The 23,669-nt window shown below is 38.9% G+C and overlaps 1 protein-coding gene across 9 annotated transcripts in view; it reads right to left on the minus strand.

Annotated features, from left to right (window-relative positions):
• The window catches only part of exoc1 (exocyst complex component 1), an 88,984-nt gene extending 65,719 nt beyond the window's left edge, over positions 1-23,265 (minus strand). For 3 of the 9 annotated variants that reach the window (XM_069924637.1, XM_069924635.1, XM_069924634.1), the window contains exons 1-5: positions 23,177-23,265; positions 13,073-13,204; positions 7,407-7,537; positions 4,225-4,384; positions 3,521-3,541 (exon numbers count right to left, since the gene is read on the minus strand). In XM_069924637.1, coding sequence (XP_069780738.1) covers positions 3,521-3,541; positions 4,225-4,384; positions 7,407-7,537; positions 13,073-13,196 — 436 coding nt within the window. In that variant the 5' untranslated portion in view covers positions 13,197-13,204; positions 23,177-23,265. Of the gene's footprint in view, positions 1-3,520; positions 3,542-4,224; positions 4,385-7,406; positions 7,538-8,805; positions 9,023-13,072; positions 13,205-23,176 lie in introns of those variants that run through there. The other 6 variants (XM_069924633.1, XM_069924632.1, XM_069924630.1 and 3 more) reach the window with 3 other exon arrangements.
• Between the last annotated feature and the right edge of the window lie 404 nt (positions 23,266-23,669).

Below are 23,669 nucleotides of genomic sequence, written 5' to 3' on the forward strand. Positions count from 1 at the left end.
ATCAGACCACACTTCAAGGCACAGATATGGAAGTCCAAATGTGCTTTTGAGAGTGCTGCATTGAGTTTGAAGTTGCCCACAGAACCTCCTGCCTGCTTATTATGAGCACATTCTGGGCAATAACTATCAGATTCGTGGAATTCCTTTGTGAACAAAGCAACTACATAAAATTTGAAACTATAATACTTTTAAAACTGACTGATGAAAAGGCAAAAGTGGATGTATTATCTTTGGCATATGTTTTTGGAGAATGTTTAGTCAAAAAATTTAATCTGGTTTAAAGTAATGAAAAAGGATCATATCTCCAACTTACTACCTATGATAAGGAAAGCTGATGAGGCAGATCTTCCGCTGCCCTGAGATGACTAGCTGCTGCCCTGGACCATGCCATTTTTTCCAACGAGGTCCCAGGCACCCAATAGAAGCCGAGCTCTCAGCCCACTGTGTGACCCAATGCAATATAATGCATCGCTGGAGTTACCTCCTCAACTAGAAGCTATTGTGACAAAATGGCAAGGAATGCAATGAGGAATTGCTCCATCAGTTGTCAAACCTGTCTCTGTAACTAAATATTTGTGAATGCTTTTGATTATTAGAAAGATTCAAAATTACCCAGGTCCTGTTTAAAAAAAAAGACCATTTACTACATTGAAACAAGAGGCTAAAACACCCACAAACAAAAACAGGTCCAATTCAGAGCCAATATCACCTTAATCTCATCATTCCATTTGCAGAAGGCAGACAAAACTTGTTTATGTGTATTTCCAGAGGCTGAGTTCCAAGTCATTTAAATCATTTCAGTTCCACTTACCTCTCTACCACTAGTCTCTCCCTTTCATTGACTTAACAGGGCTGCTCTTCTGGCCATCTGGGCAGAAGATCTGACCCGGTAGTCAGAACACAAGTCACAGGAAAGGACAAGAATCACTAAAGTGGTTTATATTTTGTTCAAAACCAGTTCCACAATTCAAAATGTCACAAAATAATATGCTATTTTGATTATTTCGAAGGAAAATGTACCATATCCTTGTTCTTGCCCTCTGAAGAAAGAAAGGAAATTGAGCTGAAGGATGACCCAATGCAACTGTTAATTGAAAATGCCAGTAGGAGTTTGGGCCTGGGAAATAATTTCTATATGTGATACTGATTTCAATGATATATTTTCAAAGAGGTAGGATGGTTTAATATTGGAATCCTCACATCTATGAAAACAGGATTATTTGTTGCACCCCTCTCCTCCAACACAAATGACCAGTAATTCCAAAAAGAATGTGAATTTTGTGTTTAGGAAGTGGGTTGGCTGAAAGAAGTTATCATTAATTATAGGATAAAAAAGATACAAGAAATATGAAGAAATTGTGCAAGTCAAGCATGTATTTAATTGGTGGAATAATTGCTAATTTTATTCAGAAATAAACAAGATTTCCAGCATTGCAAGGCTGTGTCATTAACTCAATTCAACCCCCCCCCCCCCCCACCCCACTACAACCAATCTTTCTTCTACAATACTACATCTCATCTTACACAAGCTACTCACTGAGTGGAACTAATCTACAGCTCTGATGGTAAACTGCTCCACCTATACTGAAAACACCACTCCACAGCCAAGGTCACCTTAATGTCTATAGTTGAGCTGCAGTACGTAGACAATGCTTGTACAGGAGCGAGGATGACTTGCAGCAATTATGTTGGATTTTGGTGAGATCATATGTTGAGCACTGTGTGGAGTTTTGGTCAGCCTATCTGCAAAATGATGTTCTTGCTATGGAGGGCGAGCACAAATGTTTTGTTGGACTGATTCTTGGGATACAAGACTAACATTTGGAGAGAGTTGGGTCAATTAGTCTTTTAACCTCAGGAAGAATGTGTGGGGGGAGCATGCGACATCATGTCATCTGTGTCTTCTCCGAGTGACTGGGGTTCCTCCGAGTCCTCTGGGTTCCTCTCTCATCCCATTAGCATGCTGGCTGGTTAAATGGCCACTGTAAATGACCCTTTGTGGAAGTACATGTCAATAGAATCAAAGCATCATGAAGAAAGCCTCTACTTCCTCAGGGATTTGCGGAGGAGCTAGTGGAGTTGTTCATGTGAACCGGTACAGACTTGAAGGGCGACATGGCCTGTTTCCGTGCTGTAAACGGTTATATGGTTATTTGCTAGGGTTTGGAAGAATGAGAGGGAATCTCTTATAAAAGTACAAAATTCTAACCTAACTAGACAGATTGGATTAGTACCAACTTGGATTAGAACTAACTTGGTGAAACAGGAAAGTCTGCAGATGCTGGGGTTGAGTGCAATATACAAAAGTGCTGGATAAACTCAGCAGATTATGCAGCATCTGTAAAGGGTGATTAATGTTTCAAGTGAGCCTTTCATCAAGGTATGAGCAAAAAACAGACATGGATCTGAATAAAAAGATGGGGGATGGGAGGAGAGAAGGAAGGAAGGGGCAGGGGTAGGAGCACAGGCTAACAGGTTATAGATGGGTACAGATGGGATGGCAGAAGAGAAAAAAGTTGATGTGATATGGGGAGAGGATGGTTCTCTGAATGTAGAGGGAAGGAGGGGTGGGGAGCTAGAGGAAAGATGACAGAGGATGAGGGAAAGAGAGAAACTCAGAGGAGGGGTTTAATGTAAATTAGAGAAGACAATTCTGCAACAGCGAGGACCTTCCAGTGGCCAACTATTTTAATTCTACATACCATTCACACATTGACATGTCTATGCATGACCTCATGCATTGCCAAACCAAGGCGACTCGTAAGTTGGAGGAACAACACCTTATCTTCTATATGGGTACTTTACAACTGGAAGGCATTAACATTTAATTAATCTAAAACTCAAGTTGTAACAATAATTTCTTAATTAAAAATTTTGCTGTCTTTGGCAGCAATATTAAAATAAAATGCATGCTGTTGAACATGATAAAAATGAGCATCAGTAAACATTTACTTTAATCACAATTAGAAATGCACAATAGATTCCTTAGCACCTGAAAAGGAAAGTTAAAATCTCAGGTTAAGATTGAAATAAAAATAGGAAATACAAAAAAGCTTCTTTAAAAAAAAACTGGCCAAAAGATAAACAAGAAAAAATAGGTAAATAATTCTAACCTTTAGGAATTTTAATGAAAATTTACATCCCTTTGATATAAAATTCAGGATCTTAATAATTCATTACGCAAGATTCAATGTCCTTATATTCTTAATTGAGAAAAAGGATGGTATCATTGGAGAAGAGGGCATTAGGATTCTCTAAAAGATAATGGTGCAGTCTTGTAAAGTATCATCTATTATATTGGACAATGCAGAGATCATGAATATATTCTAAATGATACACATGTAAAACCATAAAACATCCTTTTATACTCAGAATGCATGTGAAGTGCTTTGGCATGGTCTGAAGCTAGGAAATGTACTTTTGAAAGATAATACTCCATTTCTTTATTTGACTGTATTACATAAGTGGAACATGTTATAGAAGTACACCAGGAAGATAAAAATAAGAAAACATTACCAACCTTCTGTAACTTTAGGAAGTTCTTTGCAGAGAAAGAATAGAGAAAGAGGATTAAAGGAAGATAAGCAAAGAAACATTATAGCAACATAGATCGCAATATAGATTACAAAAGGCAGCATTTTAAAGCAACTTCCCAACACTGCCAGGCTGGCCGTGTCCACCATTACAATGTGTTTTCATGTAATGGCATTGCAACAGGAATCTTTTCCATAGATTTAAAAGTTTGAAATAAAAAAAACTGCAAAAGTATCAGCCACTACGTTGAAATGTTGAATTTATGTATTACTTTATGTCATAAGTGTCCTACAGATTAGCCATACTGCGCATTCTATACATTTTTGAAGCTAAGATGAAATACACAAACTAATATGAAAAATAAGTAAAATGAAAATTAAACTAGACCTGATGTAAACCAATCACCAGCAAACCAATGACTACTCCAATATCACATTGTATCTGCAAAGAAAACTCAAATTAAATTACAACATGAATATTTTGATTTAACTTTTCATAGCAAGCACTTAAATACTATGAGCTGAAAAGATAATGGGATTTAGTAAGATGCATGGAAGAGAATGAAGAGTTATGAAGAGACGGAAAGAAAAAAAATGAGTTTCTGATGAAGTGTCACAATTACAATGCAAGTAGGACAATTAGCTATTGCTACTAAAACAAATAATTTGTTGCCATCTCACCAAAACTTACCTTCCAATAATTGTGAACTAACATTGACAAACTCAATTTTCTTTCTTAGGTACCGCTGATTAAGCTTCCAAATGCAAGAAATAAAAGCATTTTTCTCTGCTGTACTGCTGGCAAGCCACTTGTATATTTTTTCAAAATGCAAATCGAACTCTGGATTTTCCTGTAAGCATGAATAATGAAAATCCATTTAAAGTACTGAATTTTAGAAAAGAACCATTGAGGTGATGAAGTAGCCTGATGCAGTTTGTAACTGAAGTTAAAGTATATGTTGTCTAGAATTTTACAGCATTTTCAAAGTGATAATCCCCATATACTCAAAAAGGGCAGCACAGTTAATGCCGCAATTAACTAACAGCCCCCACAAGTTTCAATCCAGTGCTGTCTGTAAGGAGTTTATATGTTTTTCCACATGCATGGATTTTCTCTGGATGCACTGGTTTCCTCCCACCTCTCAAAAACATACAGGGTTCGTTGGTTAACTGGTGTATTTGGGCGGCACGGGCTCATGAGTCGGAAGGGCTTATTACCGTGCTGTATCTAAATTAAAATGAAAAATATTAAGCTCAGAATTGGTCATTGAATCCTAGCTTGCCAAGATTCCTGTCAACCATCATCAACCTAGATGTCCATTCTAGTCCAATTGAAGCTGTTTATGCTGTAAAATTCTGATACACTAGCATGTAGAGGAATTTGACAGTGCCAGATTAGAGAATTTTATGGATTACTTAATGTTACTTCTACTAATACCTAAATCCTCTTAATGCGCTTTTGAGCTATGTCACACAATATAATAATAATGCATCCATTGGGCCCCAACGTCCTATGAGTGAGTGAGTGAGTGTGGCAAACATTGCCTGGTGAACCAGATGCCAAACTATGAGAATTTCCAAATAGTTGGACAGCAGATTATGCTGATCAACAAGCTCTTGGTTATTGTTCTTAATAGTGCCTTCTTGAGCTTTGTTCTGCTATGTTTGATTACATCTGTCTTTCACATGGGATATGTTTTAATATATTATAGTTGGCACATAAATTTTAAATATTGTCTATAGAATTGTTAATATTAATTAAATGTTAGAAATTATATTCTTTATTACCTCCTCTCATAGGGAAATTTGCAATTTTTCAGAGCCAAATTCTGCTATTTAAAAAAAATAAGTGATTCTCATTGGCAATTTGATGCACTTGGCAAGATCATCTCTGAGCTGAAGGAATGATTGCTTTACAGTTCTAAAGGCTGGCCCAATGAAAATCATAATTCTTCTCAACATAAACACTGGAAGAAAGTACAATAGAATCTCTGCACTACTGGGAAGTGCTCACCCAGGCATTCTCCAAACTGTCAGTACAACAGTCAACAGGAAATCCTCCAGATCAGTAATTTTTCCAATCCTGTATGTTATTTGCAATTCTCTGGTGGCTTTTTTTAAATACCAATTGAGCCATCAGTGCACTTCCAGAAAAAATTCCCTCAATTACAATCCAAAAATCAGAAATACAAAATTTCCTATGAAACCATTACATTACTCATCTGTGTGTTTCAGGTACTGACTCACCTTGTTGAATATATGACTGGTAAAGATCTATAGAACAGAGTGAATAAAGATTAATATCCACTAAAATAGAGATTATGTCATTAATTTCAAGAAGAATAGAATATGAGCAGGGATGTGATATTGAAGCACTGATGAGACCTCACTTGCAATATTGTGAGCAGTTTTTGTCTCATTTAAGAAAGGATGTGCTGATGTCAGTGAATGTTCGGAAGAGGTTCACAAGGGTGATTCCAGGAATGAAAGAGTTACCACATGAGGAACATTTGACAGCTCTTGGCCTGTGCTCATTGGAATTTAGGAGACATTTAGAAGGGGTGGGGGGTGGGGAAGGGGGAAATCTCACTGAATGTTGAAAGGCATGGAGAGTAGAAGTAAAAATGATTTTTTTTCCTATGTGGGTAAGCCTAGGACAAGAAGTCACTATTTCAGGATTGAAGGGTGTCCACTTAGAACAGAGAGGCACAAGATTTTCTTTAGCCAGTGGGTGGTAAATCTGTGGAATTTGTTGCCACAGGAGGTTGTGGAGGGCAAGTAGTTGGGTGTATTTAAGGCAAAGATTGATAAGTTCTTGATTAGCCAAGGCATCAAAGTTTATGGGAAGAAGGCCAGGCAGTGAGGCTGAGTGGGAAAATAGATCAGCTCATGACTGAATGATGGGACAGACTCAATGGGCTGAATAGACTATTTCTACTCCTAGTCTTAAGGTCTTTTGGAGCAAACATCTGCTTTATAGGAGGGCACAAGAAAATACTTGAACATTAGAACATTCCTGTGATTTTAGTTCACATCTATGTTTCTCCTTTTAGGTTCCATCTTATATTTTATTTACCATAATACTACTTTTTATTGCAAAGGTTGGTCACTGGGTTATGGACTTCTGTGCCACTTCACAATTAAGAGGATGTGCACTTTGAGATTGCATTTTGAACTCTAGCCAATTCTTGATCAATTACTCTTTCCCCATCAAACCTTACTGTCTAACAAATGTGAAATGCATAGGCAGTAAAATTGAACCAAAATTACTCTCAACTGAGAGCCTACTAATGCACCTGGTCTCCGAGACCTCAATTTAACTTTCAGTTCAAAATTTTGATCAATTAATAGATTAAGGAAATCCAAAGTAATTTCCTCATGTTTGGACAGTGAGACAATGATGAGCATCGGGGAACTTTGAAGTGGGGGAGGATTACCAGTAATATTATTGGCCATGAGATGGAAGAGATAGAGATCAAATGAAAAGCTGTAACTTATTAAGGAAATGAATAACTTGATAAAAGATGCTAACAAAAATATGCCTCAAAATGTCCCCAAAATAATATCTGACAATTAGTAAATTAAGAATAGATATTTAACTATTTTTGTATTCAATGTCTATTAATTCAATTAAGTAAACTTGCCATAATTTTTTAGTTTTTGCAATTGTTCTTTTCTTAAATTTACTAAGTACCTTCAGCTACAGTAAAAGGAATTTTGTTGTGTATGTACATTGTATATGACGATACACATTATTATTAAAAATGGAAACAATTTTTCAAATGCTGTTTAATGCTACATCATTATTAGTCCAAAGAATCTGACTGAAACATCAAACTGTTTTCAGTCGCCTTTCAGATCTTCACATTGTACCTTGATGGCATCCTTAGCATCAACAACAGCCAAATCTCGCAGTGTCCATGTTGTCTGCCTTTTGTAGAAATCTCCCTTATCTGATTTCTTCACCTTAACAACGTTTACTTGAATCGGTCGCTCTGTTGTTACTGCAAAAATTTTAAAAAACTGTAAACATCAAAATGTTATCTCATTGTCATAATGGGGTTGAAGTAGCATTCTAAAAAATAACCACAGAGCTAATCTTTAAGTTTAAGTTCAAGTCTGTTGTCAGAACAAGTTCAAGATTATTTAATCCTCTAGGTATATCTTGAATAAAATCTTAAGACCACTTCATCTCACAATTCCCTTAACCAATTCAATTACCCAAGCATTCCTTGACACATTTTTCTAGAAAAATATAAATCCAACGTCTTCATGTTTCATCACAATAAAACTTTTCATATCAGATATTTACACTTCATTCAAATGGGAAGCCTTGATTAACACTTCATCTTCTCTTTGGCTTGGCTTCGCAGACGAAGATTTATGGAGGGGGTAAATGTCCACGTCAGCTGCAGGCTCGTTTGTGGCTGTTCATAGTGATTCATTTAAACTAAAGAGAGCATTCATTTGACTAAACCTCTTGCTAGGAGATTGAAAAGAGGGTGAAGCTTCCAAATGAACACTGTTGGTAAAAATATCCAAAATAACAGCAAGGTCAAAAATATAAAACAAATGCAGCAGAACTAACAGTGTAAGAGGTACTAAAATTAAGAATGTGAAAAGAGCAATTAAGAAAGCTGCAAGCAAATTCTGATTTTAGGCCAGAATTGGAGGAATGTATGGTTCGTGGAGAATTCTTGGGCTAAAGATAGCTACAGAGGCAGGGTCTATTCATGCAAAGAAATTAAAAATTTAAAAAAATCTCCGAAGTTCAGACTCTTTTCTGGAAATGGTTAGATCTTCCAAAATGCTGGATATTCAAAAGTCATGTTAGCAATTTGAAAAGATTTTCATGGAATAGTTTGGTAAATAAGAAAATCTGCAGATGCTGGAGCCTAGTGCAGTATTCCAAAGTGCTGGAGCATGTCATGCAGTAATCCATAGAAAAAACGGTGGATGTTTCAGATCTGAGCCTTTCTTCAGGAGTGCTGAAAATCAGGAAGATGTCTGAATAAAAAAGAGGGGAGGAACAGAAGCTAATAGGTAAGAGGTGGATGCAGGACAGATGGCGAACAGAAAGAAGTTGAGAAGTGGTAGGAGAGGGAATAGGGCTCTCTGATAGAAGGAAGGGGGAAGAGGAAAATATCCCTTCCCACCAATCACTCCCTTGGTACCTACCCCAGTGACAGCAGGAAGTGCAACATTTTTACTTACACCTCCTCCATCACCACTATTCAAGATCTCAGTCATTTCAAGTGAAGCAACACTTCACCTGTACATCTGTAAGGGTCATTTACTGCTTCTGAAGCTCCTGATACAGCCTCCTCTAAATCATGGAAAATGGATGCAGACTGGGAGTTCACTTCACTGAACATCTTCACCGTCCGCTGCAGTAGCAAGAACTTCCCAGTAGCGAACCACTTCGATTCTACATGCATCGACAGACTGACACATCTGTCCATGACCACATGCTGCCAAGTTGAGGCCACCTATAAAATGGAGGAACAGCACCTTAAATTTCATCTCAGCAGTCTCCAACAAGACGGAATTTTGACCTCCACTTTCTGTTAACCCCACCTCTTCCCCAGTCTCTCTCTCCCTCATCCCTTTGCCTCCCTTCCTTCAGCTCCCCACCTTTTTTTCTTCCATCTGCATTGAGAGAGCTCTTTTTTAGTCCTCTGACCTCTCCTCCATCACCTCAGCTTCTTTCTGTTCTGCCTTCCCACCTGTATCCGCCTATTCTTACCTGTTAGGCTGTGTTCCTCCCCTATCTCTTCCCCACCCTCTGAACTTTTTATATAGGTGCCTGTCTGATTTTTGGCAATCTTGTATGAGGGATCAAGCCTGAAACATCGACCACTTTTTACTTTTTCTAGATGCTGCATGACCAGCTGAGTTTCTCCAGCACTTTCATGGAATAGTTTACACGTGCCTATAGAAGAAACCGTTTCTGATGATGCTGTTGTTTCACTCTGCCCTAGCCAATCTGGAGAATGACGCCTCATATGCCACGCTGCTGTTCATCAACTTTAGCTCGGCATTTAATACGATCATTCCCCAGAGGCTGATCGAGAAGGTGTCCTCGGTGGGACTCAACACCCCTCTCTATAACTGGATCCCGGACTTCCTAATGCAAAGACACAGTCTGTCCGGGTTGGTAGCAGAACGTCAACCACCATCACACTAAGCATAGGTACACCTTAGCCTGCTCATTCACGCTACTGACCCATGACTACATCATCATATAGAGCTTTAACAATGTCATCAAGTTTGCAGATGACACAACAGTAGTTGACCTCAACAACAATGGTGAGTTGCACTACAGAGAAGAGGTGGAAAATCTCATGAAATGGTGCAAGAACAATAACCCGAATCTCAACATGCACAAGTTAAAGAGACGATCGTGGACTTCAGGAGGACCATGAATGACCACCCTCCACTATGCATCAACAACTCTGTAGTAGAGAAAGTGGAGAGCACCAAGTTCCTTGGAATTCACTTAAATAGTAGCTTATCATGGACACTCAACATCTCCTCACTTCTCAGGAAGGTACAACACTGACTGCACTTCGTGAGAATACTGAAGTGGGGAAGGCTACCAGTCACCATTATGTCAACCTTCTAAAGGAATGTTATCAAGAGCATCTTGGCCGGCTGCACCACAGCGTGTTACGGTTGCTGCAGACAAATGGATTGGAGGCCAATCTACAGAACCATAAGAGTGACCGAGAGGATCACTGGAGTCTCCCCCCACCCCATTGACATCATCTAAAGGGATCTGAGAGGGCATTCAAAATCACTGAGGACATCTTCCACACTGCTCACAGCATCTTTCAGCTGCTTCCATCAGGAAAGTGATACAGGAGCATCAGAGGCAGTACCACAAGGCTGATGAACAGCTTCTTCCCACGAGCAGTGAGAATGCTGAACAATCAAAGGAACTGCTCACACTAACCATCCAAGACTCTCAGATGTAAAGTTTTTATTTATTTGTGTAGATGAAATACTTTTCCTGCATATATATTGTTTGTCTATATGTGTGTTATGTCTGGTTGTGTGTCTATGTTTTGCACCGAGGTCTAGAGAATACTTTTCTGTCGGGATGCACTTGTACAATAAACATGACTTGAAGATGATTTGGCAGTTTTCAATTAACATCTGATGCTGCAGAGGATCCAGTTCTGCGACTTGCCAGCATATACAGCATAGTACTATATTCCATAATTGGAAATCTAACTGCAGGTGATATAACAACAGTTCATGACATAAATTATAATTTATTATTCTGTTTAAATGTCACATGTAATTGGATAAATCTTCCACATAAAAAAAAACAACTGAATTGCCTCTTAACAGGTGAACATCCTGGGTGCTTCAGTAAGGGAAGATGGACATTGACCATTAAACAAGAGACATACTGAGAGCATCCAGAAAAAGTAGCAGATTTGCAGCAGGTTATGTGGTTATTTATGATTGGGTCTCTCCTTCCACAACTTACACAAGGGTTGTATGTATCTGATGCAATCCAATCAATATAATATCAAATTCCTTTTCCACTTTGAGAGATTCAGAGCCACAAGTTCCCATGAATCACTAGGATGTTGCAGTTTTTCAAGAATGGTTCAACCGTAACAATGAATCTTTTTTCTCTGTCCATCTGCTAATTTCCTCTCATGACAGACCTTGGAAGAGAATGTTTGCTTTGGGAGTCTGGCGTCAGGCATGCAAACAACATGGTCTGCTCACTGTAGTCGACCAAGTTTTCAAGCAAGTTGAGCAAGTTCTCAATCCTGGGGATGTTAGCTTGGTAGAGGACGATGACATTATTTCACTTATCGTTCCAGTGAATTTGGAAGATTTTTTACAAAGACAACATTGGTGGTATTTCTCTGGTGCCTTTAAATGCATGATATAGGCAATCCAGAGCTTAGACATATAGGAGGGCATAGAATTCTACAGCACAGAAACAGGCCCCTCAGGCTGACCATGTTAGTCCCATTCACCTGCATTTGACCAATATCCCTCTAAACCTTTTCTATCCATGAACCAATATCCATCTAAACCTTTTCTATCCAAATGTCCTTTGAACAGTACAATTTTCCCTGCTTCCACCACTTCCTCTGGCAGTATGTTCCATGCCTTTCAATTGCATTTTAAATGTTTCCCCTCTCACCTTTAATCCACGGTCTTTAGTTTTAGAATCCCCTGATCTGTGGAAAAAGATGATGACTATTTACCTTATTTATGTCTCGTGATTTTATAAATCTCTATCAGGTTCCCCCTCAGCCGCCTGCACTTCAGGAAGAGAAATCCAAGCCTATCCAGCCTCTCCTTATAATTCAAACCTACCAGTCCCATTCACCTACTTGTGAATCTTTTCTGCACCCTTTCCAACTTACCAATATCTTTCCAACAGGTGGGAGACCACAGCTGAACATAATATTCTAAATGTTGTCTCACCAACGTCCTTAACACGACATCCTTGCTCCTGTACTCAATGTCCTGATCAATGAAGACAAGCAGGCCAAACACCACCTTTGCCATCCTGTTCACCTGTATTGCTATTTCATGTTCTCCCAAGTCTCTTTGTTTCATAATGCTCTCCAGCATTATTCAATTCACTGTATAAATCCTATCTTTACTTTTAACCCATCATAATCCAGCCCTTGCACTTGTCCGTTAAATTCCATCTGCTTGTACCTCTTGTACCTTACCCATATCTGAAATTAAAATTCAATGGCCTATAGTTTTATGGCTTATTGTTCAAGCCTTTTTTATATAAAGGCACAACATTAGACACCCTCTAGACCCATGAGAGACAGTAGATGCTGGACACTGGAGCAACACAGTGAGTCAAGTAGATGCTGTTCGCCCCATTGAGCACCTGCAGCGGAATGTTTATTGCATTAAACACCCTTCTGTCTTCCGAAACCTCACCCACACTCAACACTGATGGGGCTTCTGAAATTTCTCCCCTAGCTTCCCATTAAGTCTTGAACACTTGATCTGGCCCTGGTGATTTATCCACGTTAATCCCAATTCTCATTTTATGCTTCCTCCACAATGGCAGGATAATAACCACCAGCTTTTACAGTGAATCAATCACCATAAAAACTTGCATTAAATAAGGCAGTGACATTGCCCCAAGACTTTTTTTTCCAGTCTTTCTTGTTGGAAGAGAAATCCAAGCCTATCCAGCCTCACAATGTGAAATATTTGATGACAGAGCAAAAATTGCTGTTCACATCATTCAATAGGAAAGATCAGTAGAGAAATAAAACCTACCCTGTCATTGTTTTCTGAGATTAACAAACTGTAATTAATTAAAGTTGTAAGATGCAGTTAGCTAAGGGCTAACAAAAGTATTATCAAGAGGCTCAATGTATAAAAGTTGTGAATGAATGGTTTCTCCCTTAAAGAGGCCAGCCTTATGAAGTTAAAAGGAATTAATTTTAAAAAAAGATACAAGTATGAAAACTGGAAGTATCGTATTGACTGAAAATGAAACATAAATGACAACTACATGCATTAAACTGTACCTGTAGCACACAGAAAGCAGTTTTTTTTCTTTTTGCCTGCCTTGCAAACATTGACAATGCTGAGCAATCGTTCATCATTTGGAGTGAAAATATCCCTCTGTAATGCATGCTTGATTGCTGTCATTCTGAACACTGGTAAGAGGAAAAAAGTTTAATTTGATTTATCAGTGCAACACAAATTAAAAAATAAACATCTCTGATAACCTAACATGTGAAGTGTCAACAGAGTGGATTTGAATAATGAGTATTCAGACCTTTGATATTTGGTATCAGAGAGGGAGTTATGGCTAAATGTCCTTCATCTACATCTCCCCAGTATGTTCTCTGCCTGAAATATTGTGATATGAATGGAAGGGAATGACTTCACAAGAGCTCTCGATGTGAATTTTAAAACCATTAGATTAAAAAATTTAAATTTAGACATACAGCTCGGTAAGAGGCCATTTTGGCTCACATGCCCTTGCTGCCCAATTAACCTACAACCCCAATTACATGTTGAATGGTGGGAGGAAACCAGAACACCCAGAGAAAACCCACGCAAACAAGGGGAGAACAGACCGCATGGGATTCCAATCCCAGTGCCATTCGCTGGCACTGTAACAGCGTTGCACTAACCACTATGCAAACCGTGCCACCAAAGAATAACATCTAAAAATCTCAAAATAGCCTTGACATTTATATTTTCAAAAGTGCTTAAAGGAAATCTTTAAGGAAGTGAACTGTTTCGAGGAAGTTTTTTTTTGTGTTTTAGTTTGGTAGTCTTTTAAGTTTGATTTGCTTCTGGGGATATAGTTCTTAAAAGTTTCTAAGTTTCTGAATGCCTCAAATGTTTAGTAGTTCATAAAAAATAAAGAAACATTTTTGGCAATTGTGGTTCAGTCAGGGCATTAGTTAACTGATTGTCAATATTTTTTAAATTCATTTTGGTGGCAGGTCATATTTTGACACCATAATATCATTGAAAAATCTTTGCGTGTGTTGGAATTTACTCTGGAGAATCTTTTTAAAGGCTTGCACCTTCCTGCTGGGAAGAACATCTAAGGTAAACATTTTTTTTGAAAAATAAATCAGCAATGAACAAATAATGCTGATCAAAGGCTGCAGAATAAGCCTAAATTATGCCTCTTGAGATGCTGCATTCAAAACTGGTCATAGATGCTTGTATGACTCAATTAAATTTTGCACAGTTTTGTATTTTGTCCCTCTTGAGATAAATGCCAATGTTGCATTTGTCTCAACCCTTCTTTCATTCTTAACCATTTACCTGAGTGATTTATTTTCATAGATATTTAAATCTTGCCATTCATGCAGTTAAAAACAAAATGAGACACTAATACAGTTTACTTTCTCTTCTATAAAATTTCAAACTGCTTAACTTATCAAATAGAGCTAGCAAACTCTTACAAACAAGCATAGGTTACTAACACTTGAAAAGAATTGAATTGAATTTATTTGAACTACTCAGTGAGAAAGGACAAATTTATTTCAACTCATTTGTTGCTTTGGTTAGATGAGGCAGAATCAGTAATAAAAATGGAGCATCTTTTCATTTAACTGTCAAAAACCCAAAAAGCTGAAGATGCCAGAAATCTTAAACTAAAAGTAGAAAATCCAGTAACATTTCAGCAGGTCATGCAGTGTCTGCACAGACAGAAAACAGAATAACAGGTTTGAGGTCAATGATATTTTACAAGAATTAGAAAAAGTTACAAGTCAAACACATTTTAAGTTGCTGAGAAGGGGGGAGGTGGGATGTCCTTAGGGCAGTGATCAAAACTAATTAGCAAACTTTCATCACCTTTTGTCAGCTGGCACTTGTTTGATTTCTACCATCTTTTCATGAAAAGGACATCAACCTAACATGATCCTCTCTCCATAACTGCAGCCCAAACACCTGAGTAATCACAGCATTTCTCGGTTGTAGTATCTTTTTCTCCTGTGTCACCATCATTCTTTTTTCCAGCTGGTCAGCCAAGTCCATGAGATCTTAACTTAGGCAGCAATTTCCTATGAGACAACTGATGAATTATCTTCCAAAATCCAGTTACTACAACTCCAGATTACTCTTTATACTCAAAGAACTCTAATACATTCATCAAACTTCATTGCTATTTTACAAAGATCTATGACTGCTTGATTGTATCGTGATATTCTATAATCTATCACTGTTTTCCGAATACAGGTAATAGGTTTCAGCAGACCTATTAATATCTGACAGATATTAGACTCACTGACTTCTAGCTTACTATCGCCCCTTTCTCCCCCTGCATAAGGGTACGTTTATTGTCTTTTCAGTTCAATTAAATACTTAGTATGCAGCTGTTAATAGTTGTTCTGAGGTTTTTTTTACATTACCTGCTTAGCTACAGCAAGTAATAAGAAAGAATATTGGTGCATAGGTACAATGCACATGACAATAAACTCATTATTATTATTATTACTACTACGATTTATTTGCAAATTTGAATATGCTGAGACCTTTATGGAATCTAGAGAATTTTGGAAGATCACAGCTAACCTCTGCAGCCGCTTCTTTTGAAATGCAGATTATTAGGCCTAAAACCTTAACAACAATTAGTGTGTTACAGAGTTCTGTGGTGTGCACTGGCCTATGTGTTGTGTGGTTTTATGTTAAAAAGTGACAGTTTGCCTGAGAGAGCCAAGGTGAAGGTGGACTGCTGAGAGAGTTGGAGACGGACTGAGCAGGTGCAGAAAAATGATCTAAAAATTTCTGGACTTGGACGATAAACCACCACTGGGCGGTGCTGTGGAGTGGAAGGCGGCCCAGAGCATGAGTCACAGTCTGGAGGACAGTTTAGAATGTTGGGATATCAAAAAGGATGAACATTCCGAAGGCAGCCAGAAGGATCTGGACCAAGCCAGTGGTTCCTCTCTCTGCAAGCAACACAAGAAGACAACTTCAAATTTGGTGCTCTCTCTCAAAGATCTTTTGGCTTCAGTTTACCAAACAAACTGAATTTTGTTTATGATCTTTGCTTCGGTTGAGATCGAAGTTTTGTGAGTCTTGTGTGTTTTGTGTCTAAGTTTTTCTGTGGGCTGGTTGGAAATATAGCTTAGACTTTAATTACATATGTTATATTTAGGCTGGGGAATTTATTAGTTTTACACTGTTATAGAAACTTGCATAGTAACCAGTGGGCATTGTTATAAAAGTTTGAAGGTGAATTTTTTTGTAATATAAAGTAATTGTTCATCTTTGCCCCTGTGTGATATGCCTCCTTTGTGGTTGCTAGTTTGATCTTGTAACATAATTTGGGGAGGGGGGAATCGTCTGGGATCAAACCAATTTGGAAGCTTTGGGGGTGATTGACTTGTGCTTAGTTATCAGTCGTGTGAGTTGGACTCAACCTCCAGCTTGAAATTAAAAATAAACGGTGAATGTATAAATCACCAGCACAAAAACCAGCAACTATGAATATTGACCAGTTCATAGCGAACCCTTCAGTGGTTAATTTAAAAATGGCTAAAAAGTCAGAACTGCTGGTTATAGTTGGCAAGTTAAAACATCTTACAGTAAGAACTGAGATGAAAAAAAAGGAAATTGCCTGAAAGATTGATAAGCACTATGTAGGAAAGGGGGTATTTGAAGAAGCTGCATTAGAACAGTTTCCAAAGGAGAAAACTTCAGAGGAAGTAAAGTTGGCTTTGAGAAAACTAGAGTTAGAGGAAAAAAGAGAGGCAGAAAGGAAAGCTGAATGGGAAGCAGTAAGATGGACAGAAAGGGAAGCGAGAGAGAGAGAGAGGTGGGGGGGGGGAAAGAGAGGCAGAAAGGAAAACCGAACAGGAAGCAGTAAGGCAGGCAGAAATAGAGGAAAGAGCAGCCACAAGGGAGGAGAGAGAGAGAAAGAATGGAAACATGAGCTAGATCTAGCTAAATTGAGGCAGACCCTAACCCAAGGAGAGGGAGAAGCCCAAAATCCACGTGCTGGTCAGGAGGAGAGGTTTCTGGTCAGTAGAGAAGTGAGGCGAGTTCCTCCATTTGAGGAAGCTGAAATAGACCAGTATTTTCAGCATTTTGAGAAAATAGCTGTAAATTTAAAATGGTCACCAGACCAGTGGTCACTCCTGCTACAAAGTGTTCTTAAAGGGAAAGCCCAATAGGTGTACTCGTGTCTCACTGTACAACAAGCAGCTGATTACGAATTTGTAAAGCAGGCTATACTCCGATCTTATGAACTAGTCCCAGAGGCTTATAGACAAAAATTCAGGAGTTTAAAAAAAGCAGCAACCCACTCTTTCCTGGATTTTGCTTATAGGAAGGTTGTGTGTTTTGATTGGTGTTGTGCCGCAATGAAAGTAGAAAATAACTTTGATTTATTGAGGGAAATCATTCTGATTGAGGAGATTAAAAATTGTGTTCCTGACAATATAAAATTGTACTTGGCAAAGAAAAATATAAAAAGATGGCAAGAATTGGCTAAATTCACAGAGGAATATGCTTTTACCTACAAGCCTAAGTGGACACCAGGGAAAACCTTTCAAAGGAATACTGTTGATAATCCAAGTAGAGTAGAAAGAAAATCTAGAAGTGAGGTTAAAGGAAGAGAGGAAGAAAAATGGGTGAAGAAAATTTTTTCAAGTGTTATTTGCCACTATTGTAAGAAGCCAGGGCAAATAATAGCAAATTGTCCTGTAATGAAAAGGAAGAAAGAGAAAGGGGTGATACCAACTGCCTGTGTTCAGAGTGAAAAAGTTAGGGATATTTTTAAACCATTCATGACTGAAGGTTTCATTTCAGTTGAAGAAGGATCCAATCATGTGCCAGTTAAAATCCTGTGGGATACTGGAGCAGCCCAATCGCTTGTATTAAGCAACATTTTGAATTTTGGTGAGGACACCAATACTGGAGATGTGAATTTAATTAAAGACATTGGTGGTGAAGCAAAGCCTATACCTTTGCATAGAACAGTGATGAAATCAGACTTAGTTAATAGCCCGGTTACGATAGGGATAAGATCAAGTCTGCTGGTGGATGGAGTTTCTCTTTTGTTAGGAAATGATTTAGCACAGGGTAAAGTCATACCTGCGGTGAAACTCACAAGTAAGCCATTGGTTTATGAGTCTGAAAAGGATTTGGAAATCTACCCTGCATGTGCCATTACTAGAGCCATGTCTAGAAAAAAGATAACAGGTAGAGAAAGTCTGTGATGATCCTGTAGTGGAGGCAAGCATTGAGGACAAAACTAAGGATCCAGTTTTGCTGTTGTCAAGAGAAGATTTAATAGCTAGACAAAAGCATGATCCTGATCTTGCTGGGATAAGAGATAAGATTCTGTCTAACCAGGAAATTGAAACTGTGGCAGTAGGTTACTTTGTTCAAGATGGAATAGTAATGAGAAAGTGGAGACCACAAGTGATACCTGCTAGTGAAAACTGGGCAGTAATAAGGCAAGTTGTAATTCCCAAAACTTACAGGACTGAAATATTAAAATTGGCTCATAGTACACCTTTGGGAGGTCATCTTGGAATGAAGAAGATGGTAGAAAAGATAAGGAAACAGTTTTATTGGCCAAAATTAAGAAAGGATGTTGTGAACTTTTGTAGAAACTGTCACACTTGTCAACTGGTGGGCAAGCCTAATCAAGGACTACCAGTGGCACCTTTACAACCCATCCCTACTTTCGGGGAGCCCTTCTCAAAAGTGATAGTGGATTGCGTTGGCTCATTGCCAAAAACCAAAGCGGGAAATGAATATTTGTTAACACTCATGTGCACAGCTTCAAGGTATTCATGATGTGGAGGTCAGTGATGCTAAGCCTATTAAGCAGCATCCTTACCAAGTTAATCAGGAAAAGAACAGATTGTTGGATCAAGAGGTGGATTATATGCTCAAAAATGACATCATCCAAAAGTCAAGTTCAAATTGGAGTTCACCCTGTGTTCTGGTTCTTAAGCCAGACGGCTCAATTGGGTTTTGTACAGATTATCGAAAGGTAAACATGGTGACAAAGACTGATGTGTTCTCTATTCCCTGAATAGATGATTGTGTAGATAAGGTGGGGAAGGCTAATTTTCTTACAAAGATTGATCTCTTAAAAGGATACTGGTGTGTTCCTTTGACAGAGAAAGGCAGGGAGATTTCTGCATTTGTTACACCTTCGGGATTGTATGAGTATAATGTTATGCCTTTCGGGATGAAAAATGCACTTGGCACATTTTAGAGAATTATTAATGCAGTAATTCAGGGTTTAGAGCACACAGTAGCCTATATCCATGATTTAGTCATTAGTACAGATACATGGAAAGAACACATGCTTGAATTAGAGCAGTTATTTCAGAGACTGGTGGAAGCACACCTCGCAGTGAATTTGCACAAGAGTGAGTTTGGACATGCCACGGTAATTTATCTGGGCTATGTGGTAGGACAGGGACAGGTGGCACCAGATAGAGTGAAAGTATTGGCTATCACTGCGTTCCCTATCCCCGGTAATAAGAAAGCTCTTTGGAGATTTCTAGGTATGATTGGCTACTATCGTAAATTTTGTAAAAACTTTGCAGAAATTGCTTGTACTTGTGTCCCCTAACTTTGAAAAGCCATTCTTTTTAGCCATGGACGCCAGTGACGAAGCGGTTGGTGCTGTACTGTTATAGAAGAAGGATGGTGATCATATAATCATATATCATACAGTACGGAAACAGGCCATCTCGGCCCCTCTAGTCCGCACCGATTTAAGTGATCTCCTCTAGTCCCACCTACCTGCTCCCTGCTTATAACCCTCCAACCCCCTCACATCCATGCACTTATCCAACCTTCTGTTAAATGCCAGAAACATAACTCTATCAAGTTTCTGCCATTTCCTTATTAATAATTCCCCAGATTTATCATCTCAAGAGACCCAAGCTATTCACTTCCTTTTTAAAAACTTATCAAAGTTGTTACTTCTTTTATATTTCTTTCCAACCTAATATATTTTGTCCCTTTATGCTTGCTTCTAATCTTCCACTCTTCTGGCCTACCACAATTGAATTACAACAAAGTATTTCAATAAGAAACTATCCTTTATTTCTACATTCATCTTGTGGAATCTTTATCTTGGCACACAATTCCCCTGCCTGAACTCCTTTTCCCCTTTTTTAGTTTCTACATAAGCTTCACTCTTGTTTTAATATTTTGGTCATCTGCTCTAAAATGGCTAGGCAGTACCTAAATAGCCTTGACAGCTGCTCACACCCTTTCTTGTGAAAAGCTGATATATTTGACTCAGGGGCGTAGCCAGGTTCTAAAGTTAGGGGGAGTGAGCACATAAAAAAGGCACCATGACACATACCAAATAGTTATTGACAGCCCTAGCTTTTGATTGCTGGAAGAAGAAAGCTTAATTTCACAAATGATAAAGCAAAATTGAAGTTGATTTCATGATCGTGTTATTTCAGAAAACAAAGTAACGTCGGTAGGCGAAACTAAACTCAACTACATGAGAACATAGGCCATCAACCAGGTGACAAGCTCAAATATTTAATTCTATCCAGCTCCAAAATGTTATTCCTTTCATTTTACCAGTTACAATTAATTTCTCATTGCCAGGTACTCCTCTTTACGTGAATAGCATAAGTTCTGCTCACACCACTTTCTGCACTCTACAGTTCTAGTTCATTTCATCTACAGTTGTGTAACCATAAGGCTGGTGGTGATGAAGGGGCTGCGGACGCAAGTCTCCCATTGCATTTCAGGACTGGTAGTCCAATAGGTATTTAAAAAAAAAACCCTTTCAAATGGCAGGAAATGACAGGAAATCACAACCTCTGAACTGCAATTCCCAGCATCCCTTTTTTTAAAAATATACAGGTGTGAGCAACCAGAGACCCGCCACGATGGAGATGGAGGGAAAGGGGAGATGCAACCTCTAACGGTTTAGGGAAGAGTGATTGGAACTGGGACTATGTTGCCCAGCCACAAAAGCAGTCGACTTGGCAAACGTTGGAAGAGTCCTGCTCCACCAGTATGAAGCATTTGAAATAACGGTCGGGGTCAATTCTGCCTCAACAGTGAAGTCATTTTCATGGAAACCTCGAACATCCCCGGCCTGCTGATCTGCCAATCATAACTAAAGGCGAGTGTCCACCAGATCACTAGGATGGGAGAAAATTTTTTATGGTTTCTGGATTTTATTGTCAAAAAGTTGGTAATAATTGAAAGAAAGATCAGAAATCAATACGGTTTCTTTCTGCAGCATATTTCTAATATGATTTTCTCTTATGTCAGAATTCCAGCAAACCACTGCTTTTGTATTATTGCTTAATTCATTCCCACTTCTACTGCTCTTTGAAGAAATCCTGCTTTTCATTTTCATGGAATTTATTTCGGTTGCTGTTCCACGTTGCTTTCAGTTTCTCTTTTTGTCTGAACATGTCTCTGTTAGAACCAGCTTTCTCGGCCTCCATGAATTTCTCCGGTTCTGCCTATTTCTGCATTGATTTCAAGTAAAAAAATAAGGCTTGACTTTTATCACACAAGCAAATGAAAAAGTTAAAGAATAGTTGAAATGGTGCCACTTTTGAAGAAAGTATTCAGGGGGAGTGGTCGCTTCCCCCCCCCACCACCAATTTTGACTGCCACCACCTGATAGGAAAAAAAATGTGAATTTTTACTGGTTGAACTTCTGATTGGCAGCAATAATTAAATTCATAATAAAAATAGTTAATTTGTAATGTGCTGCAAGTCTTGTACAATGTATGTGAGAGTCTTCATATTATGAACATCTTTGATTTTGGATTTGGCCCCATGTTAGAGGGTCAGGTGTTAAGTATCACTATTACTCTTGATAATATAATCCTCCAAAAATATATCACACATTTCAGTGTCTGACTTCTTTGGATCTGAGATTCTGGACAAAAGTATAGTCTAACAATTATAAGTTATTCACCTGTACCAATATCAACAGCCACAGTACATATTAACTGCACTTTGACTGGTTGGAAACAACTTCTGTTGGGCTCTCCTTCTGGAAATCTTCTCCACCTTACCTAAAGTCTGTGAAATTGGCCAAGCTAATACCCCTGAGTGCAAAGACCTCTAAAAGGTAGTGGACACAGCCCAAGACATCACAGGCAAAACCTTCCTCACTATTGAGTACATCGACAGGGAATGCTGCTGTTGGAGGGCAGCAGCAATCATCAAAGATCCACACCACCCAGCACACTCTTTGTTCTTGCTGCTGCCATCAGGAAAGAGATATAGGTGCCACAAGACTGTTCAGGAACAGCTGCTACCCTCCAGCATCAGACTCAACAACAAATCAATCAGGGACTCTTACTTGTGCACTTTATTGATTTCCTTTTGTGCTCTCTGTATTACAGTTTGTTTACATTCAGTAGGTTTAGTTATTTGTTTACACTGTATACAGTTTATTTTTTACACAACCAATTAGTGGCAATTCTGAATGAAAAGGGTTGTCTGTGATGTATTGTATGTGCTCGGACAATAAATCTGAAATCTGATGCAGTCAAGTATCTTGGCATACAATTCCCCTGCCGAAACCTCTTTTCCCCTTTTTTTGTTTACTCAAAAACCTGTCTCTTAGACTAAAATGTTGGTCACCTGCTCATAGAAGATGCCACACACTTCAACAGGGATTTGGGAAAGACTAAGTTGGAGTCTGAGTTGAACTGCCAGAAAGGCACACAAGTACCAACATAGCAAGGGCACCTGCTGGATTGATCAAAAAACAGGCAGAGGAGACAGATGTTGGCTTGTCTGCCTTCTGATTAAGCTGAAAATGCAGGCAATTGCTGAAAATCGAGATATAAAATCTCGCTTAACGTTAAACTTGACTTAATTAAGTTCAAGGCACACATGAAAGATACACAGAGGCCTAACCAGTTAGTGCAGGAAGAGGTCTTGTTACAATCAGCATTGAAGATCAGACATTTGCTGCTTGCACATTATTACCACAACAAGACACTGAAGTCCAGGCTCTACCGCATGAGACAAATGTCAATCCCCTTCCACACACAAGTACTCCGCCCGGGGAGCCCCGAGCTAACAGGAGGCTGGGCCAAACCGCGCCTCTCCCGCTGGTCCCCAACGTCGCTCCGCCCGAGCGCCGCTGCTTTCCCACCCACCCACCGACCGGCCGACCTCACCTTGGCTCGGAGACCGAAACCCCGAAGATCAGCCGAATCTCAGCATCGACCAGCTCATCCCGGAACGACCTCGTCCATCAGTTCCGGTCACAGTGGCCCGCCCCTTCCTCCTCCCGCTCGTGTGATGACATGGAGGACGCCATCATTCAGATTGGCACAGCGAAACCTCTGTCTGGCAGCAAAAAGCCAGTCCACGTTCAGTCATTCCTGTTCCCTCCTTATTTTCCAGCTTCCCTTTAATCAGCATTTTCGTCTTAATTCTACATGATGCAAATTGTGAGATAATTATAAATTGAATCCATAACTTTCAATAAATCGATAGTATTATTTATATTGAGGAATTCGCAGTTTTAGGTGCCTCTACATACTGCAATATTTCTTTATCTTTAAAAAGCTAAGCACAGTCAATCCTATAGATATGTCTGAAGTCTGGAAATACTTAAAAGGTTGGGCAGCATCTGTGGAAAGAGAAAATGAATCAGATCTGAGACCC

This window comes from Narcine bancroftii, chromosome 3 (genome assembly GCF_036971445.1).
Source record: "Narcine bancroftii isolate sNarBan1 chromosome 3, sNarBan1.hap1, whole genome shotgun sequence".
In the NCBI taxonomy this organism is placed as follows: Eukaryota; Metazoa; Chordata; class Chondrichthyes; order Torpediniformes; family Narcinidae; genus Narcine; species Narcine bancroftii.